Genomic DNA, 22202 nt, shown 5'->3' on the forward strand with positions numbered 1-22202 from the left:
ATAATATATATAGCTGTTAGTGTTATAGTATATAACATATATATTATATATATTACATATAATATGTATTATATATTATATTATATATTATGTTTATGTAACATATTGTTATATATTATATGTTATATAGAATATAATATACAATAATATGTTATATAATATATATGTAATAAAACACATATATATACAGCTGTTATTAAACTGTCCAGCCTCCAGAAACAAAAGCCAAATTAAACATATTCTTTATGAATTTCCTAGTCCTGAGTATTTTTTTAGCGACGGAAAACAAACCAAGACAACTCTCTACTCTTCGGTCTTAACTTCATATTCAATTTGTCACTCTTGTGCAACGACGGACCTCCCTGTCCCCAGGGGGCGCTGCAACGGTGAGGCTCGGCCCGGCAGAGCTTCTGGATTCCAACGGCGCACGCGCCCGGAAGCATTTCTGCCCCGCCCCGCCGGCCGGAAGGATCCCGAGATGTGTTTCCGGCTGGCCTAATTGCGCACGTGTGTTCGGCTCCGGGCGCTGAGCCGCGGTGCGGAGGCGCCGCTGCGGCGTCTTTCTGGCAGCATGTCGTACCTACAGATGAAACTTCTGCGCAAGAAGATCGAGAAGAGGAATCGCAAGTTGCGACAACGAAACATAAAGCTGCAGGAACAGCTGCAAGGTGAGCGGAGCGGAGGCGGCCCCACGCGGGCCGCGGGCCGGGCCCGAGCACGGATCCCACGGCGGGAGGTGCGGCGCGCTCAGGCCCCGGCCCCGGCCCCGGCCCCGGCCGCCCCACCGCCCCTCCCAGCACCCGTGCAGTCGCTGAGGCCTCCGGATCCCGTGGGGCTCCGACCGGCCAGCCACCTAAAGCTTCCCTCCTGCCCTTCAGCCTCATAATGTGAACCCCGTCACCTCCTCGGGGCCTCGTCGGTGCTCCTCAGCTGCGAGCTACTCATCTTAGTTTCCTGTCTTCCCTTGGTTCTTACACTTTCCTCCCAAATGCTTAAGCTTGTAGTCGTGTTCCTACACATCTCGTCACGGGCTGCAGGGGAGCTTTAGTGACGTTGCCCTGTAAATGTAGGAACTCTTAAGGTCCTCGACTTCCATCGAAGAATAAGAGTTTCTGGACAACTCACGGTGGTAAGAAAACCTGGCAGAGCAGGCAAGCAGATATACAGACAAGAAACGGAAGGGCAAGGGCACAATCTAGCAGAGGGTGGGTGCTCTCACCGGGAGATAGACGCACAGCTCCTTGGGCCGTTGGGGTATTTATGTGATAAAGACAGGGGTCTGGCTTCAAAGTTACGTAAAGATAGTTGCTTCCCCACCCCCCCCACCCCAATACACCTGATGTTACCTTCTGAGTTTCCAGGTAAGAATGCACCCTGCCGTAAAACATCCTTATCCTTTAGATAAAGGGGGTTGCCTAAGTTTGGAGAAAGCGTTTTTCTCAGGAAGACATACATCATGTTAGACAAGTGTTAATTTTTGGGGTGAGGAATGCATCCCTCGGGAAGGAGTTCATCCTGTGGTTCCTCTTTGAAGCAAAAAATGGCACTTCTGTATTTCTAAATACCATATTTCTGAGTTACCTTTACCAGGCCTGTTTGCTTAGGTTATCCTGTTTCGTTTTCATCTAAAGTGTATCTGTAGGGAAAATAGAAAAAAATCTGAACAGTAAGTTTATTGCTCCCTATCTCATGTGACAAATTCCTTAAGGCTTCTCTGTGGCCTGCACAATGGCTTAAAAAAGTTTTATATTTTTGTTATCCTTCTTGCCTCGTTTACAGTCCCAGTTTTCTGTGATCGAGATTTTGAAATGACTGCCCCCAAGGGGAAATGCTAGTCTAACCCCAGGTGGTTTTCAGCAGATAGTAATGAATTGAAAGTGGGTTTGTGGCCTTGAGAGAGATGTTTTAAAGTTTTCATACATTGACAATTCTCTACAAAATAGTTGGTATTGGTGTAGATAGAAGTAACAGTTTTTTGCTTGTATATAGATACTGAGAGGAATAAATGCTTTCATTAGCTGTTTCCAATTCACTGCAGCCTAAGGGAGTTGGAGTTGAATGAGGGAGAAGTAGCAACTTATATAAAAGAAGTAATTTCATTCACAATATTAGTTAAATTTACCAAGTACCACTAAAATGTATACATTGTAACTTTATAACTACCTCATTGAAGTTTTCTAGTCCCAGACTCCCTGGAATTTCTCATGTCAGAGTTCAGTGCCCCCAGGGTGTTCATTAAAAATTGTATACATGATGTTTCTCTTTTTAAATAGAAGCATCAGATGAGAGCCTGTCAGAAACTCAAAATGAAAATGTGCCTGAAGAAACATTGAAAGTTGGAAAGATTAAGAAAGTTAAACGTTCTGTAAATGTGAGTTTGTCAGAAGTACAAAATGGAGATATCTCAGAAGACACTGTGGAAAATGTAACACTTCAACCAAAAGAATCTAACACTTCAACCAAAGGAGAAGTAGAAGCAGCACAGTCTCCTAATACAGAATCAAAAAAGAAAAAAAGGAAAAAAAGGAAAATGATGAATGATGCCGAGCCTGGTATGTACCTCATTCTCTTTGAACTTCAGCTCTTCCTTCACAGTTTTCATTCTACCTTCCCTCTATTACTGAATAGTGAGATCTACCTAGCCCTTTTTATGTCAATGAATTTCACTTAACTGCACTTAATTCATTTACCTCTTTTACTTATCTGCTTTTTTCCTTCCATAATTCTACCCTTTTTAAAAGCAGACTTACTTGCAAAATATATAAAATGGTATGTAGATCTGTAGGTGGTTTGTTCATGTGTATAATCATAGCTACTGAGTAAGATGAGATGTGAAGATCATTGTTGGAAGCCAGCCTGGGCAGGAAAATCCATGAGACTCTTAGCTCCAATTAACCACACCAGAAAGCCAGAAGTGGAACTGTGGCTCAAGTTGTAGAGTCACAGCTTTGTGCAAAAAATGGAAGAGACCAGGCCTTTAGTTCAACTAAACTCTAGTACCAGGAAATAATAATAATAGCATGGAAGAAGGTTTTGAAGAAACAATTTTAATTTTTTTTGGGGGGTGGGGGGTCCGGTCATGGGGCTTGAACTCTGGGCCTGTGCGCTGTCCCTCAGCTCTTCAGCTCAAGGCTAGCGCTCTACCACTTGAGCCACAGCGCCACTTCTGGCTTTTTTTCTTTTTGCTTATGTGGTGCTGAGGAATCAAAACCAGGGCCTCAGGCTTGCAAGGCAAACACTCTACCACTGAGCCACCTTCCCAGCCCTGAAACAGTTTTAATTTATGCTGGAGTAGTGTGGGCAGGATAATGAAGGAGGAGGAAGATTATTGAATTTAATAAACTAGTGATGGAATGGACTTTTTAATTGAGCTATGGCCAAGTAGAAATCTCAAAGGTAGGATAGGACAGGGGTCAGCAAACTATCTGGCCTTCCACCTGTTTTGTTTTGTTTTTAATTTGGCTTACATCATAGTGTGTTAGATTATGTTGTCTTTATTACAACAGAAAGCATTTGAGAACTATGAAGGCTCAAATATTCATAACTTTTTTTTTGGTGGGGGGGGGTCCGGTCGTGGGGCCTGAACTCTGGGCCTGGACGCTGTCCCTCAGCTCTTCAGCTCAAGGCTAGCGCTCTACCACTTGAACCACAGCACCACTTCCAGCTTTTTTCTTTTTGCTTACGTTGTGCTGAGGAATCGAACCCAGGGCCTCAGGCATGCAAGGCAAGCACTCTACCACTGAGCCACCTTCCCAGCCCCCTATTCATAACTTTTTATAAAAAGTTTACCCACCCAAGTTAAAACATCCTGTTGATATATCTTACTTCAAGTAAGTCATTCATTTACAAAGTAGCTTTTGGCTGTTCCCAGATATGTGTGGCTCTTCATGCTGCCTGCAAACTCAATTGAAACTTATAAGAAAATATAAGGTAAAATGAGATGGAAATTCATGAAGCTTAAGAATTAGTTTTGATGTGCTTATAATCTAAACTTCGTCACTAAGTCGCAAAATCTGCATGCTTTTAAAACTGATAAGGAAAACAGAAGTCATAATCCAGGGACACCAATTGACCACACCATGGCTTTTTAATATCTCGGTCTTAGAATCCTCATTTCTGTTCAGCCTTAGTGCCATAAATTTTTATAAAAGCCCAGCATGGTGGTAAATCCATATTAGAGAGCTGTGGATGGTGGAACTGGAACAACAGGTTGGGACCGTGTGGTGAACGTATGTGTGATAACAAGTGGGTTTTATAGAAAATTAATGGCACATGGCATGACTTATAAAAGCCTTTTTAAATAAAATCTGGTAAGTGCCCTTTCCCTATGCTTTAATAAATCTTCATACATTGCTTAGTGCAACTTACAAGATTTTTGTTCATTTTTGGTTCTAATGATTATACTTTTAGGAATCTTACTAAGTTTTGTTGGCAATTCTGTGTAACCAAGATGTTTTCTTGAAAAGGATTCCTTTTTTTTTTTGGTCAGTCATGGGGCCTGAACTCTGGGCCTGGGCGCTGTCCCTCAGCTCTTCAGCTCAAGGCTAGCGCTCTACCACTTCAGCCACAGCACCACTTCTGGTTTTGTTTTTTTGTTTTTTGTTTATGTGGTGCTGAGGAATCATACCTAGGGCCTCATGCATGCAAGGCAAGCATTCTACCACTGAGCCACCTTCCCAGCCCCTTGAAAAAGATTCTTTGTTTGGGTTTTTTTTTTTAACTGTATTTTTTTTTTTGTCTTTTCTTTTTGGTACTGGGGATCGAACCCAGGACGTTGCATTTGCTAGGCAAGTGCTTTGCCACTGAGCTACATCCCAGCCCAAGATTCTTAAATATATATTTAGCTTTGGGAAATATATCTCTGCATAACAAGTCTGTTATGATTTTTTTAAAGAAAAGAGTGTTTTGTTTTTTTAAAGCCAAAGATACTAAAAAGGCAAAAATTGAAGAAGGCACCAAGACTCCTCCTAAAGAAGCAGAAGACAGTGTTGAGAAGCCAAACAGTAAGGACGATGATAGTGAAGTACCCAGCCTGCCCATGGGACTGACAGGTAACGTCTAGGGAGATTTCTGGATTTATCTTCTTGGGAATGTCATCTCTGTCTTCTGCTTTATGGTATTTGGTTCTTTTGGTTTGTTCCTTATTTTTCTTTTCCACATTCCTAACACTTCAGTACTTGGATATGTGCATAGCTTCTACTACCCTTTGTTTCTTTGCTTTATCCTTTTTCAAAACATTTAGTCTTTAATTCACAGTTCCTGACCAGAAATGGCTTCTTGAGCCAGTTTGCCTTGAACTTTTTGTTTATTCTGTTGGTTGCTTGTTCGTTGAAAATACTTAGGTCCAACCCTTATTTTATGTAAACAAAATTACAAAGATGTGTAGCTCAGTGACTAGCATTTACACATCATGCTTATTATGCACAAGGAAAAAAAATAGTTCCAAAAGATACACAGTGGTACATGCTTTACAACAAGGGTAATTTTGCCTACCAGAGTGACTAGGTCCAAGTTTGCCCAGAATTTTCCCAGTGTGAGTACTAAAGGTCTTACAACCTAAAATTCCAACCGCCTTATTATAAAAAAAAATAGAAGATTGGTTACTCTACCCCTAGGAACATTTTTAATGGTCAAAAGGACAATCTGCTGACATCTAGAAGGTAAAGGCTGAAATGTTCTGAAGGCTATAGCTGATGCATAGCCTTCCAAAACTGTAGCTGTCTTCCAGTGCTAGAATGAACCCTGGGCTCATTCTTTAGCCACTATGTTTAGCCAGAATTATCCAGCCACAATGTCATTGCCATCCTTCTTCAACTTACTGTCTTTATAAACTTATTGTTATAAATAGAAAATAGAAGCCGTAAGTGCATTTGAACACTTAGCATTGTAGCTTAGCCTACCTTAAAGATGTTTAGAGGGGCTGGGAAGGTGGCTCAGTGGTAGAGCACTTGCCTTGCATGCATGAGGCCCTGGGTTCCATTCCTCAGCACCACATAAGAAAAAAGCTCAAGTGGTAGAGCGCTAGCCTTGAGCTGAACAGCTGAGGGACAGCGCCCAGGCCCAGAGTTCAGGCCCCACGACCAGACCCCCTTCCCTTCCCCCCCCCCCCCCCCAAAAAAAAAGATGCTTAGAATTCTTCCTTCAGCTACTGTTGAACAAAACCCTCTAATACAAAACCTACTTTCTAGTAAAGTATTGAACATTTCATGTAATTTATCAAATGCTATCCTAAAATGAAAAACTGGTTGTTTTGAGTGTGCTTTTACACCAGCATAAAGTTGAAAATTTGTGACTTGAACTATCTTTCTGGAACCATCAGTATTTCCAAGGCAGAGAGGCCTTGTTTTACAACCTTGCTGTAGATAGGAAGCTACCCAGAGGATTTTGATAGCCCACCCTGCTGAAGAACTACTGCAGTACTTGCCCTGTGAGTTCATATGGGTTCTATGGCTATCTGATTCTTCTCTGTGGTCTTATTGGAGTAAAATTGACTGCTTTTTACTTGACCCTAGGCTCCATTTTTATGTTTTATCCTTTCACGTTTTATGTCATATGGACTTTAAATCATGTAACCACCATCAGTGAAGAAAGTGCAAGAGGCACAGGGTTTTTTCCTAATCAATATCAGTAGAAATGATTGTGGGGGCAGGGGAGGGGCTGTTTGGTTCTTGTGGGTCATGAGGTTTGAACTCAGGGTATGGGTGCTGTCCCTAAGCTCTTTCCGCTTAAGGCTAGCACTTTACCACTCTGAGCCACAGCTCCACTTCTAGTTTTCTGGTGGTTAATTGGAGATAAGCGTCTAATGGACTCTTGCCTAAGCTGGCTTTGAACCACAGTCCTCAGATCTCAGCATCCTAAGTAGCTAAGGTTACAGGGATAAGCCACCAATACCTGGCTGAGGGGAGGGCTTTAACTGTAAGAAGACCTTCTAAGAAGCAAGGCTAGTTTTGGCAGCTATTAACAGCATTAATTTATTTTTATTTTTATCTTCTTTTTTTTGTCGGTCTTGGGGCTTGAACTTTGAACCTAGGCGCTGCCCCTCAGCTTTTCAGCTCAAGGCTAGCCACAGCACCACTTGCAGCTTTTTCAGTTTATGTGGTGATGAGGAATCGAACCCAGAGTCTCATGCATGCGAGGCAAGCACTCTACCACTGAGCCACCTTCCCAGCCCCAACTGGATTAATTTTTAAGAAACCTAAGTTTGCTAATGATAAACTGTCTTTTGCATAGGTGCCTTTGAGGATACTTCATTCGATTCTCTAACTTATCTTGTCAATGAAAATACCCTGAAGGCAATAAAAGAAATGGGCTTTGTACGCATGACTGAGATTCAACATAAAAGTATAAAACCACTCCTAGAGGGCAGGTATGATTATTAACACTGATGTTTAGAAATTAGTTTCTATTCTTAGAGGTAGGAAATTGTAAAGAAAATATCAAAATGGTTTTGTTGATTTAACATTGTATTATGATCAGTCACAATAAGAACTTGTAAGTTATTTACTGATGTTTAAAGAATTAATTTCTTTTCTGTAGTTCAATTTTTATTTCTGTGTTAGGTATATAGGATGTTATTGGTATCAGTGATAGGGAAGGAATGGGCTAGATTTTTTCTTCCTGCTTTAGCTCTGTGTCTAAAATGTCTAAATAGTGCTTTGTTGGTGTTCAGTAAATATTTGTGAATGGGTAGATATAATGTCTTTCTCTTTTCCCTTTTGAATATTTAGGGATCTTTTAGCAGCTGCAAAAACAGGAAGTGGCAAAACCCTAGCATTTCTCATTCCTGCTATTGAGCTCATTGTTAAGTTAAAGTTCATGCCCAGGAATGGTAAGCTTTTGATCTATTTCTACCACTGTTTCACTAGAAGTTTGTTGTAGCTTATAGGGCCTCCTGCTGACAACCATGAGACTTGTACCTTCTGTCATTTATGGATTTTTAGGAACAGGAGTCCTCATTCTCTCACCCACTCGAGAACTGGCCATGCAGACTTTTGGAGTTCTTAAGGAGCTAATGACGCACCACGTTCACACATATGGGTTGATCATGGGTGGTAGTAACAGATCTGCTGAAGCACAGAAACTCTGTAATGGGATCAACATCATTGTGGCCACACCAGGCCGTCTTCTAGACCATATGCAGGTAGAACATTTATATGTATTGTCACTCTTGTTGTTTTATATGAAATATAACGACAGCTGACACTTCTTTTCCATTGTTTTGTTAGAATACTCCAGGATTTATGTATAAAAATCTACAGTGTCTAGTTATTGATGAGGCTGATCGTATCTTAGATGTTGGATTTGAAGAAGAATTGAAGCAGATAATTAAACTTTTGCCAGGTAAGTAGATACATCTGCATGTAGCTTAAAAAGTAGGGAGAAGTTGATTGTGGTTGTTCCTATAGGAAAACTCACATATTTACTGCCAGAATTTTACTTTATTGTGGCAAATGAAGTAGTTAAACCAGTCGTAATTTGTAATACATTCATCAGATTTTTACTGACTTTATAGTTTTGGCATTTTTGATAACATCAGATTCCCTCCTTTGCCATCTTACCTACTGTTTCCTTATGAACATCTTTGGAGAAACCCTAGTCTTATCTTCTGTGTTATATTTGACTGGTACATTTATGGTTACAGTCTTACATCATTATAAATTGTTCATAATAACACCATGATTGTGTTCATTGTGATTTATGTATTGGTATTCTACCAATGTATATAATTAATCTAATAAGCTGTATATATTAAACTCTTCAAGTTTTGATAATCTGATGTCCCTTAAAAACCATTACTGTAATAAGATCCTGAACATGTCCTTCACCCTCAAATTTTTCTGCCCCTTTTCCTCAGTACCATCCTATTTTTTTAGACTATACCAGTTTATCCTTTTAGCTGTGGATGACTGTTGTTGGGATTTTCTGTGGTACAGTTTAGGAGTTATATATGAAGTTGGAATATGATTATTTGTCTACAAGTTATAAAGGCATAGATACCTTTTTCTGATTAATAACTATCCAGAAAATGGGTGTGGAGCTGGTGAAGTTTGTTGTTGTGTTTTGTTTGGGGATGGGGAGAGAGGGAGTGCTGACTCTGAGGCTTGAACTCAGGACCTGGGCCTGAGCTTTTTGCTCAGGTCTGGTGCTCCTACCACATGCCATAGCTCCACTTCCAGCTTTTTGGTGGTTAATTACAGATAAGAGTCTCAGGAACTTTGCTTCCCAGGCTGGCTTTAAGCCTTGCTCCTCGGATCTCAGCTTCCTGAGTAGCTAGTATCACGGGTGTGAACCAGCAGTGCCTGCCTGGCTGGTAAAGTTTTAGCTACCAACTGTTTGAGTTTTCTTGGGTGAGATTTGGAAATTTGCCTTTGAAGGAATTTGTCCTTCATCAAACTTAACAGACCTATGAAGCTTAACAGTGTGTCCTTTTTACCCATTTTAATAGTGACAGCTCCTCTACTATTCCTGATATATCTATGTGAAGTGTTTGTAATTGTGAAATAGTTAGGGAAATTTGGGCTATCTCTGGTTGTATGTTTCAGTACGCAGACAAACCATGCTCTTTTCTGCCACACAAACTCGAAAAGTTGAAGATTTGGCAAGGATTTCACTGAAAAAGGAGCCATTGTATGTTGGTGTTGATGATGATAAAGCCAATGCTACAGTGGATGGTCTTGAGCAGGTACTTTTATAAACAAAAAGCTTAGAACTGTAAAGATCTTGATGGTGTTTCATTATACTTGTTTAGAAATTATCCATAGAGGGGCTGGGGAGGTGGCTCAGTGGTAGAGTGCTTGCCTTGCATGCCTGAGGCCCTGGGTTCTATTCCCCAGCACCACATAAGCAAAAAGAAAAAAGCCGGAAGTGGCGCTGTGGCTCAAGTTGTAGAGCGGTAGCCTTGAGCTGAAGAGCTGAGGGACAGGGCCCAGGCCCAGAATTCAGGCCCCACAACCGGACCCCAAAAAAAAAAAAAAGAAACTATCCATAGAGCAAACAAATTAATGAACTTTTAATCAAAGACAGCAAATTTGAGTATTGGGTCCTTAACTCTTAGTACCAAAAACTAATAATCAGATCAACTCTTTACTGCTTGTTACATTGGAAACATGTTATACTGCCAATTTTAAATACAGTTTAAAAAGAAAAAAAGGTGTTTCTAATGATCTCCATAAGGTATAAGGTAAGTCATAGCTGTGAAAGGTGGTGTCAGATCCAAAGTGGGTTGATGAAAATGGAAATGTTACATGTAGAGTCCTTTTGTTTTTTGTCTTTTTTTTTTTTTTTTTTTTTTTTTTTTTGTCAAAGTGATGTACAGAGGGGTTACAGTTAGATAACATGTTGAGGTTTTTGATAAATCGGTTCCTTGTGATTTCATGTTGGTTTAGTATTTGCTTATTTTGGTCAGTCATGGGGCTTGAACTATGGGCCTGGTCACTGTCCCAGAGCTCTTCAGCTCAAGACTAGTGCTCTACCACTTGAACCACAGCACTACTTCTGGTTTTCTTGTGGTTTATTGGAGATAAAAGTCTCACAGACTTTCCTGCCTAGGCTGGCTTTAATCCACAATCCTCAGACCTCAGCTTCCTGGGTAGCTAGGATTACAGGTGTGAGCCACTGGCACCTGACCAGTTTAGATTTTGAATGTCTTGTGTCTATGTTACTTCACATTGTGTGGATTATTAGGCTCACTTGATTAATTTGTATCTGTTAATTTGGCTCATTTCTAGGGCTATGTTGTTTGTCCCTCTGAAAAGAGATTCCTTCTGCTCTTTACATTCCTTAAGAAGAATCGAAAGAAGAAAGTGATGGTTTTCTTTTCATCTTGTAAATCTGTGAAATACCACTATGAGCTGCTGAACTACATTGATTTGCCAGTTTTGGCCATTCATGTAAGTGGTTGCTAGGGGCTTATTAATGTAGGATAGAAAGTATTGCTCTTTCTGAAGACTAGTTTTGAATAGTTTGATCCCATTGGAAGTCAACATCATTGCAATCTGTAGAACATAAGATGGGTTGTGTGCTTAAAATCAAGTAAAGTAACAATTCCACAGTTTGGATATGTTTATTTAGAGTTTACAGAAACAACTCCATGTTCCAGCTTTAATGAATTTTGTTTTGTTTTTAATCTAGGGAAGGCAGAAACAAAACAAGCGTACAACCACATTCTTCCAATTCTGTAATGCAGACTCAGGGATATTGTTGTGTACAGATGTGGCAGCAAGAGGTTTAGACATTCCTGAAGTCGATTGGATTGTTCAGTATGACCCTCCAGATGATCCTAAGGTAACCAACATATAGTGTAACTGGAGCATCTTTAGAAGGAATGCATTTACTGTCTGGGTTGTCTGAGAAACTCCTTTCATATCCAGGAAGTTTACCCCTGCAGAGCAGCCCTTCAGCATTTCTTGGATTAAAATGTGATTCGGGCTTTCCTGGGCTAAGGGTATGCAGAGAAGATTAAACAGGTAACAGGATGTCTTAAAGTGAGAGTATTAAATCTTTGGAGTGTTGTATCCAGAGCAACAAATGTCTGAAAGAATTAACATTTACTTAAGTTATATAAAAATTCTGTAGTATTTATAGTAGAACAAACTTAATATTAAGAAGTATTTCACGGGACCGTGGATAATAAAGAAAAATTGGTTAGGACTAAAGCATACATGCTTAAGCCAGCCATTTTTGAAGATGAAATACACTTCATTTATTAGCTTACGATGTTAATGTGAACATGATATACAACCTTTTTATGGCTTTATCTTTAACTGATTACTCATTCATGAATAGTGTTTGCAGAAAATGTGTTGGCCCTGCTTTGTAGAGAACAGGGTGAAGGTGGGTATAGCCCAGTTCTGTGGGAGGCACACCATTTCAGTATAGGAGTGCTGATATACCTCTTCCTGTCATCCAAAATACAGCCGTGATGCCAACAGGTTCATGGAATCAATGCCTAAACCCAGGTTTTCTTTCTCCACCAAAGGAATACATTCATCGTGTAGGTAGAACAGCCAGAGGCCTGAATGGAAGAGGGCATGCCTTACTTATTTTGCGCCCAGAAGAATTGGGTTTCCTTCGTTACTTGAGGCAATCCAAGGTAAATACATTTGCTTAGAAAATGTTAAATTGGGACAAGATTGTTCTTATATAGGAATTGGCGGAGAGGTCTTAAGACCGGGCAGGGCTGTGAAAACAGTGAGGTTTTATGTGTTTTTGGCCAGGGAATGTGAGCAGAAATGGCTGCCACACAGCTCAGCCCCCAGCTCTGTCTCATCATACTTACTGGGTCCCAGAGTCTCTTGTCTCCTATTCCCTACAACCCCAGTGTAAGCTTCTCTGCTCCTTCAGTCTCTCTTATTCCTAGTCATGACTGCCTCCTGTAGCCTTACCTGCTTCTCACTTTGGTACCTTTTCTTCTTATCCTTCTTATATAAACAGTGGAATCTGCATTCATACCATCACTACTTTCTTCACTTTTCTGTTGCTGTTTTTCATGGTATCATTCCACTAATTTTCCTGCCATGTCTCTGGGGGCTACTGCTCCTGCCTTTCCCCTAGTCTGCCTTGTGGGGAAAGTAGTTTCCACTTTGCAATTCTTTCTGATCAATCCCTAAGTAACCTATCTGGGTTTGACCTCTCCATTCTACCATAACAGAATCCATCAAAATAGGCCTCTTGGTTGCTAGGCTTTGTGGACTGATGGCAGAACTTCTTTTCCATGATACTTGTTCCTTGCCAACCTCACTAGCATTCAGGAGTATTTCTTCTATCTTGCAACTTGGTGCCATTCCCAAAGTTGCCCTGAACCCTATGCACACTTGCTATATACGCTCCTTTCCTGGTTTTCTAGAATTTCTGCTCTATCCTAGACCATCTCTGAGCTCCAACCCTTCACTGCCCCACAGCACAAGCACTCCTGGAATTTGTTGCTGATTGCTATATCCTCATCAAGAATGGACATCTATTTCCCCTCCAGCCCCCCTCCCCCAGTAACTAGTATAAGTCTTGAACATTTCCAGCTATTTAATGTGATGAATGATAACAAGTATTTGTTGGAGCTTGTGCTCAATAGAGCCCTGTGGGTTTACAAGCCACAGTCACAGGGAAGGATGGTCTTAGAAGAGCTGATGGTCCTCACTAAATGTTCCAGGTTGCTTCAGCACCCCACACAATCATAGACATCTTAAAGTTCTTCCCCAACTTATTTTCTCTGTTCAGTTTTCACCTAGTCTTCCAGGAAGAAAGAAATGCAAGTCCCTAACTTGATTCATGTGCACCCAGCAGAATTGGAACTTCCTTTGACATTGGAAAGCTAGAGAAAGTAGATGCTGGTCCCCATCCTGAGGAAATGCCACATCCCAGGCTTGAGCTACATTGAAACTATTGCTGCCTGGAACCATCAGCTCTCACTGTTAATGGGACACTTGGCACTTTCATCCATCTCCAAATCTGAGTGTTGGTTATTCTGTTTTGTTTTCTAGGTTCCACTAAATGAATTTGACTTTTCTTGGTCGAAAATTTCAGACATTCAGTCTCAGGTATACTGTTTTTTCCAGTTACATTTCTGAGTAAGAGATAACTTTGTCCCAACACCATCTTCATGGGGTTCTGAATATGCCCTTTCATAAGGTGGGAACTAGACTGTGAAATACTTAAGATTCCTTGCTCTGTGGTTTCTAGGTTGCTTTGTTTTTCTTTTCTTTGATCTTATTGCTGTGTCAGTTCATAAACTGACTGGAGTAAGTATAAACAAATGTGTCTTGTAGGTTACTTTATTCAGATATTTTAGGTCTGTTTCACTAAAACCGATGTTTCTTTCTGTTCCAGCTTGAAAAACTCATTGAAAAGAACTATTTTCTTCATAAGTCCGCCCAGGAAGCATACAAGTCATACATACGAGCATATGACTCCCATTCTCTGAAGCAGATCTTCAACGTTAATAACTTAAATTTGCCTCAGGTTGCTCTGTCATTTGGTTTCAAGGTGCCACCTTTTGTTGATCTGAGTATCCTTTTGTTTGTTATTAAGTCATGCTGGAACTAAGGAGCAAAGGCTTCATGGGGGTTTTTTTAGTTTACCAGTAGGTTTGAGTGTGCTTTTGCCATCAGCCAGGGCTCAGATGTTCATCATGGTTCAGTGTCTGCCAGTACTAGTTTAGCACATAGGGGTAAAATAGGGTAAAAAAAAAGGTTAATCATGGTGGACCTTACAGGAAGAAGGTGACATAAGGCTTAAGCTTCAAAAAGACAAAGCAATCTGACCCAGTGAGAGGCAGGGATTTTTGTACCTTGCAGACAGAAACACAGAGATAAAGTTGCAGAACTTGGTGTTTGCCGAGGCCCTCTGTGCAGAGTATTTAAAGGAAATCATTAATGCTGTTCAAAGAGTGTTAAGCTAAGCCCCTTACAGACAGTGGAGAGTTTTATACAAAGAAAAGGCAAGTTTGACAAAAGAAAACATAAGCTTTGCTCAGGGCAAAAAGCAAGAATACCTCCAGTTGAAGCAGTTGCAATTTATAATATGTGCTTATTTTCAGCAGAAGAAACAAGTTTTTTGGTTTTTAAAGTAATTATACAAATGAGTTTTAATCAACAAATCAGATTATGTATAAATGTATCTTGAGAAAAAATTTGTGATAAATCTTGAGGGAACTGGAGGGCCAGATTTTGGGTTACCATCCCCATTCTTTTTTCCTTTTTTTTGAGCCAGTCCTGGGGCCTGGGCACTCAGGGCCTGGGCACTGTCCCTGAGCTTTTGCTCAATGATGGTGCTCTACCACTTGAATGACAGCTATATTTCCAGCTTTTTTTTTTTTTTTTTTTTTTGGTTATTTAGTGGAGATAAGAGTCTCATACACTTTCCTGTCCTGACTGGCTTTGAACTGTGATTCTCAGATCTCAGCCTCCTGAGTAGGTAGAATTATTGAGCCGCCAGGGCTTGCTTCATCCCCATTTTAGATGTTGAGTCATGATTGCTATAATGAGTGCATGTTGAATCGTCTGGCCTGAAGAATTAGGTCCTTTGCTTAGTTAAACATTTCTCAGTCAAATGAAGCAAAAGCCACATATGGCAGTACTGAGAGGACTCCTAAATGTGTTTGTATGGGTCTTATAACTCCTTATTTATACTCACCTTGAATTTTGTTGGGTGGAACAAATGGTTGCTGTGAATATTGCACCTGGACTTAAATCACACCTCATTTTAGTTCCTCTACATTGTCAGGATGTAGGACAGGTGGGCAAGAGTGCAATGCAATGCATGCTGGGTTTCACTATTGCTTATCATCTCTGCTGCCTGATTTCCTTAACATTTACCTGCAGACGTGAATAGCAATGAAGGCAAGCTTAAGAAGAGAGGAGGTGGCGGAGGATTTGGCTACCAGAAAACCAAGAAAGTAGAGAAATCCAAAATCTTTAAGCACATTAGCAGGAAGTCTTCAGATAAGAGGCAGTTCTCTCACTGAAGAATTTCCTTCTACCTTCACTAATGGCCCCAAAATGGTTCTGTTTTCCTACAGGATTTTTATACTGCTTAGAATGTTCTTGGTCTTTACTTCGATGCTATGATGTTTTAATTTTAAATACTCCCTATGCGTGCACACACACAAATCATGTCGTTTTGATATAACTATTTTTGTAACTTGCTGTTATGTGAGGAATTTCTGGCATGGGTAGCTATGCTGCTGATTTGCAAAAAAGAAAAAAGACTCATACTATAATCCCATCTACTTGGGGATGCAGATAGAGATCAGAAAGATCACTGTTTGAAGCCAGCCTGGACAAAAGAGTGAAGGACTCCATATCAGTTCACCAGGAGTGATGGTACATACTGTGGCTAAGAAGATCAGAGGCTGAGACTCGCCCCAGATAAAACACCTGAAAACTAACCCAACCAAGGAAAGGTATATAGGATGAGGCTTGAATGGTGAAGTACCTGTATAGCAAACAAACCCTGTGTTCAACCCTGTGGGTATAGCCAAAAAAAGAAGAAGACAGGACAGCTGGTGAGGATTTATTTCTTGGACAGTCTGAATACACAGACCTGCACTCTAGTATAAAAGAGTAGAGACCTTGAGGAAATACCTAAGATGTCCCTTGAGGTTATCGCCTCCCTATTATATTCCTAATTTAAAAACACTGAAATGAACATGATATATTACACAGGACTATAGGCATTCACACACAGTAGGACCAAAGAGTACTCTTAGCAAAGGAATAAAAAGGTATAATGCCTATTTGGCTCTGATTACCTAAAATATCTAAATGAACTCCCCAAAAAATGAGCCTTTCTTAGTTTTTACTTTTTAAAAAAAAGAAAATTCAAGGTATGTGCCATTAGTACATGAATAAAGTCCCTCTGATAATGTTGAAGAAACAGTTGAGATTGTTGTGCTTCAATATCAAGTTGTAGAAGTATAATACTTGTTCTCCGTTTGATAACTTAAAAGATCATTTTAAATACACACACACACACATATATATATATATATATAAAACAAGTGATGTTTATTTTCATTTATGTTGATTGTGAGATGCTGTGTTTGTGTGTGAGGAAAAATTACCTCTTAAAACCAGTCTGAAACAAAAATGCTTTTGCAGTGTCTGGCAAATGAAGTCAGGAAAAGAGTCCCATTGAGTATAATTACATAGAATATCAAAAGAGGAAACCATGGGATGAAAGGTGTGGGAAAGGGAATGAACTAGGTTTGACCACCTAGGCCTCTTGGGTTTCAAACCTTGTTTTAGAAAACAGAAGCGATGGAAACAATAATCACTGGACAGGATTACTACTAGTGGTGATATTTCAGATGTTTGTGAACATGTATAGTTTTTTGTTTTACCCAAAAGTGAAGTCATCCTCTGCCTTACACTTAGAACTAGCCTGTTTCATGTTCGATCCCTGCCCAACCCACCTCACCCTGTCTCTGTCATTAAATACCCTGTAATTTTGTATTTCATCTAAGACTGCTGTGTTCATATTTGCTTGGTTTACAGGATTTGGATCCTTGCTTATGCCAGGCTGGTTCTCAATCTCAGCTGTCTACTGCTTCTGTGTCTTGTGCTTTTGCTGACCCCAGTCAATACCCAAAGATTTTGGGAAAAGTATATCTATATAATCAGATGGTGAAAAGACTGGTCCTTTAACAACCTGATCTTTTTTGTTAGGGTACAGATGGTGGGCTGAATAGGCCAGGACCAGGGCATCCAGCCTCTGCAGAGCTCAAAACAGCTTCTAGTGGTAATTTGGAGCATTTTACAAGTGGTAGTCGGACTGGTGGCTCATAGCTATAAGTCTAGCTACTCAGGAGGTTGAGGTCTGAAGATTGCAGTTCGAAGCCAGCCTGGGCAGGAAAATCCCTGTGCAATTCTCCCAAAGCTACTCAGAAAAGGCTGGGCGTGGCAAGTGGTAGAATGTTAGCCTTGAGCACAAAGAGGTTCAAGAATAGTGCCTAGGCCCTGAATTCAAGGACCAGGACCCGCAAAAAAAAAAAAAATGGGAGCAAGTAACTTCATTTAAGTCTTAACCAGTTTCATGTAAATACTGGATGTAAGATGCAAATTGCATAAGGGTTAACTAATTTCCCTTCAGTACCATTTAACTTCTCTGGGCTGGATTCATGGATGAAGTAAAAGTACAGAGGTCTATTTTATAAGATAGCATTCAAATATGCAATGAGGTTCAGGGCAGTGCATGGTGAAGTACTCCAGGCGTTAGCTGTCAAGCACATCAATGAAGTTTGCTGACAGTGGCAAAAAGGACGGAGGTTCAGCACATGTCCTGAAATGGTTGGGCCTCTTAAGTACAGACAGAATTTTTTTTTCCCCTCAGCTCCAGGCTAACACTCTACCACTTGAGCCACAGCGCCACTTCTGGCTTTTTTCTTTTTTGCTTATGTGGTGCTGAGGAATCGAACCCAGGGCTTTTCAGGCATGCAAGGCAAGTGCTCTACCACTGAGCCACCTTCCCAGCCCCAGACAGAATTTTTGAAATTTGAACAACAGATCCAGATTTTGCAAAGTGCTCAAATTTGTAAATCTCCCCAGGGTATCTTCCAGTGGTACCCTTTTCAAGACTAATTAGTAATCCCAGTTCATCAGCAATTTGAAAACCTACCTTAGGTCGACATCAATGACTAATAGCTATAATCCTAGCTACTCAAGAGGCTGAGATCTGGAAGATGGTGGTTTGAGGCCAACCACATAAAATTCCCAGAGCCTGGGCTGGGAAGGTGGCTCAGTGGTAGAGCGCTTGCCTTGCATGCCTGAGGCCCTGAGTTCGATTCCTCAGCACCACATAAGCAAAAAGAAAAATGCCATAAGTGGCGCTGTGGCTCAAGTGGTAGAGCGCTAGCCTTGAGCTGAAGAGCTGAGGGACAGCGTCCAGGCCCAGAGTTCAGGCCCACGACTGGACCAAAAAAAAAAAAAAATTCCCAGAGCCTCTAAAAAAAAAAAAAAAAAAATTGGGTGCCAGCAACTATCCTTGAGAATACCCACTGTGAGCAAGTTTCCCACTACCCCTAGGTGCTCTACCATTGGGTACCCTAAGTATCATCCTTCTTAGACTGTTTTAGTCTAGAGGAGGTTGTCAAACAATTAAAATACCTGGTTCCAGTGGACCCTGGTTTGCTTGTCCCATCTTCAAGAGATGGTAGGCCTCTGGTAGTGAGAGGAACCTCCTAGTGATTCTGGTGTACAGCCTTGACTAAACTTCCTGCTTTGATCTTGCTAAGTGTTCAGCAAGGAGATGTTGGTGTAGTCATCAAGATGTAGCCCTCAAGAGACAAGGTGCCCTGACTTTGCAAGGAAACAGCTATGCTTTTGTTTGAATGCCTTATATGGGAAGAAACAGGCACAAACAGCCTTTGCACCTCCCTGAGCCAAGCCTGGGGATCACTCAGTGGTGCTCCATTAAGCAAACAAGATGAACCTTACTTGCCCTGGCCACATGTCCTTGACATGTTTGAGTCTCAGTTATTGACATTGAGAATTCTGTGAGAAAAGAGTATACTTGAGATTCTGATGAGGTGGTTTCACTGTGATATCCAGGCCACACCAGACCATATGGCTCTGTCCTTTATTCACCTTCACTTCTGCGCGTTTTACAAGCTGATTTTCTGCAGCCATTTAATGTGTTTGCAATTCATTTCCAGCCACTCAGTGTCTTTTTCTCATACTAATGTTTTCTTTCCCTGCCTCTTCTTTATATAAAATAGCCATATTGCTTGTATTCCTGCCCTCTGCCCATAGCCTTTTTGCTCCTAAAAGGAGCTCAAGGAAAGTGATTGGATTCCAGCAAAGGAAAAATGCCCCAGGAGGAGGAAAAAAAGTAAGGTAAGCTCCCTGCTTCTAGAAAGTTACTAAAAGCTGGAAGTTTAAGGAAGAAAATGTGCCTTTGGTATTACTCAGCCTCAAGGGCCATGTCTGGGGCTACACAGAGGGCTGTCTGACCTCCCAAGCCAGCAGTTCTTGGAGCTGGTAGAATGTACACTGAGGCTCTGAGTGAGCTGCTTCCTTCTCTCTTCCTGTTTCTTCATCAGTAGAAAGAGGAATGGTATGCACAAGGATTATATGCAATTAGCACTTAGAAGCAAGTTAGTGATAATTCTACCAAAAACTGGGGGACGGGGAAGAAGGGGGAGGAAGCAGGGGCTGGAGATAAAGTGTGAGGTCCCATGTTCATTCCCCAGTACCACCAAAGAAAATAAGGGAACTAGGAACATGACTGTTTAGAACTTCCTGCTCACTCAAGTGTCAAACTGCTCAAAGGAGTCCCCAGCAGGAGGCCTTTGAGATCTGCCTGAGCCCAGCAGCTTCAGGGGCCGGGTGGGTGTATTTGTGTTCCTGTGAACAGAGAGCAGAGCTGTAAGGCTGGTTTTTCTTGTGCTTACAGGGAATAAAAAGGACAGATAGAGGATATAAATTTACCTAATTCCCCACTTGAGAGGATGTTGAGAAGTGAGGCTGGCCCTGGGCTAGGCAGGCTCAGATTTAAGCCCTTTTGTAGTATCACTCCTCTGAGCCTCCAAAGCACCCATCCAGATTACCAGGATGAGGAAGAAATCAGAAGCATCCATGATAGCTAGTAAGTGGCCTGGTCTGGATTCAAGGGCTATTCTGCTCCACCCATAAGCCAGGACATTTTCCACTCACTCTAACTCCAAGGCCAACTGAGGTGGCTTTTATCTTCTCTTTCCTGCAAAAGAATGTGTCCTAGCATTTGAGCAGCAAGGGCTTAAAAACCTAAGTCCAAATTCAGTGCTAGCAATGCAGACCAAAGACCACAAGGCCAGGCTTCTGCCTTACTACTCTGGTAGATATGTCTCAAGTCAGTCAGACTCTATGGGAGCAGTGTCTTTTGTCCTTGTAATTGAGCCTGGGGTATAGGGATGATTCTTGCTCCATCCTACAAGCTCACTGTGGAGGAGGCATATGAGGCAAATCCAGGGAAAATAAAGAGAAAATAACCATCTCTAAGGACTGAGCTCTCAAGAACAGTTTTGGCAAAGTTCAGTCCTGAAGGATGGATGCTGTAACTCACAGCAAAATTTCATGAGACAGGGAGGGAGAGGGAGAGGGAGGGAAGGGGGAAGGAAAGAAGAGTGACAAGATGTCCAGGCTAAATTTAGCATGAGTGAATCCAAGAGTAAGTAGTTTGGTGGACAATGGGCACCAATGGCTCACACCTGTAATCCTATCTACTCAAGAGGCTGAGAACTGAGGATCACAGTTCAAAGCCAACCCAAACAAAAAGCTCAAGTGTATCTGTTCCTCAAGTGGTAGAGCACTGGCCTTGAGCACAAAAGCTCAGGGACAGTTCCCAAGCCCTGAGTTCAAGTCCCAGACAGGCACAAATAAAAAATTAAAAAACTGGGTTCGAGTCTGCCTGTTTGAGTTCCAACAAGCAAAGACCTTCCCCAAGCCTCATAGTTGCCATTATAACAATCATCATGCTCATGGCTGCAGTGGCAGGGCTTAAACCGCTCAGTAAGCATGTCAGAATGTTAGCTATCTGCAGAGATGAGCATCCACTTAAGAAAGGCAGGTGAAGGTAGCAGTCAGGAAGCATGGTGAAAATAAGAAACAAAGTAAAAGAGAAAATGGAGCTTAGTTTCTAGTGGATAGAAAGGAGATACTTTGTGTGTTGGGAATCACCCTAGTTAACCTTTATAGTAGAGAGCACCAGGGTAGAAAACAGAGACCTGGAGATGGAAAGATGGAACAGATAGAAGACCACTGTAGCCCTTGTACACTCCAGGCTTAGCCGTTGATGCTGGGGTGGAGCCTGGATGGGGCAAAGATGACAAGACAGCGTGATGGCCACAAAGATGGGATGTAGGGAAAGAAGGTCCTATTTGCAAATACACAGTCTGATATGTGGCATACATTTGCCTCCTTAGCTCACTTCCCTTGTGTAAAAGGAAATAATCACTGTCTTGCAGCTGCAAAGCAGCTTTTCCCTAACAAAGACTAAACCAACCTTGCGCCCTTTATCTCCTCTGAAAATCATGTCTTTTGTTTTTAATTGTTTCTTGTGGCTCTGCTTGAAATCATTCCTGTGTCTAAACCTCCAAAGCTGTCTAGTTTCTGATTTCTCTGAGTCAACCTTCCTTTTGAGTCCCTGAGCCTTTTCAAAATTTTCCCTTGAATTAGGTAATCATTTTCTGGAACGTGCAATCAGGACACTTTAGTTGATAAATTCAGGCCAAGTACAGAGAGTTTTATGTTACTCTGTCATGTGACAAGACAACTTCTGGTTAGCATGGGAATATTTGAGAGCTGCTGGGGAGGTCTCTAGAGACAGAATAATGTCTCTCAATAATACCACATCCTAATCTTCAGAAAACCGTGAGTATATGAAGTTGTGATTAAATTGATAACCTTTTCCTGAATCATCCATATGCCACCTACATAATCATAAGGGTCCTTATGAAGCTAGAGTAAGTGAAGACAATGACCACACAAACAGAGAGGCAAAGCAATTTGAAGACATTGCACAGCTGCCTTGAAAATGAAAGGGTCAACCAGCAAAAGAATGTAGATCACAGAAGCTGGAGCAGATAAGGAAACTGATTCTCCCCTAGAACCTCCAGGAGGAGCTTAGTTGTGCTGACACCTTGATTTTAGCTCAGGGACTCTCAGTCTATACTTCTGACTATTGTAGGATAATAAATTTTCCATGTTCCATACCATTGAGCATATGGAAATTTG

The 22202-nt window shown here is 41.3% G+C and overlaps 1 protein-coding gene across 1 annotated transcript; it reads left to right on the forward strand.

Moving 5' to 3' along the window:
- Positions 1 to 478: 478 nt before the first annotated feature.
- Ddx18 (DEAD-box helicase 18) lies at positions 479 to 16951 on the forward strand. Its single transcript, XM_070024421.1, has 14 exons — positions 479 to 668; positions 2274 to 2552; positions 4920 to 5051; positions 7231 to 7366; positions 7728 to 7828; positions 7941 to 8140; positions 8226 to 8340; positions 9543 to 9682; positions 10728 to 10889; positions 11131 to 11283; positions 11978 to 12091; positions 13476 to 13532; positions 13822 to 13999; positions 15315 to 16951. The coding sequence occupies exons 1-14, from the start codon at positions 572 to 574 to the stop codon at positions 15455 to 15457; spliced, it is 2007 nt and encodes a 668-aa protein (XP_069880522.1). The 5' UTR covers positions 479 to 571; the 3' UTR covers positions 15458 to 16951.
- The last annotated feature ends 5251 nt before the right edge of the window (positions 16952 to 22202 follow it).

Source organism: Dipodomys merriami, unplaced genomic scaffold (assembly GCF_024711535.1).
Source record: "Dipodomys merriami isolate MVZ:Mamm:240054 unplaced genomic scaffold, mDipMer1.0.p SCAF_1, whole genome shotgun sequence".
NCBI classification, from domain to species: Eukaryota; Metazoa; Chordata; class Mammalia; order Rodentia; family Heteromyidae; genus Dipodomys; species Dipodomys merriami.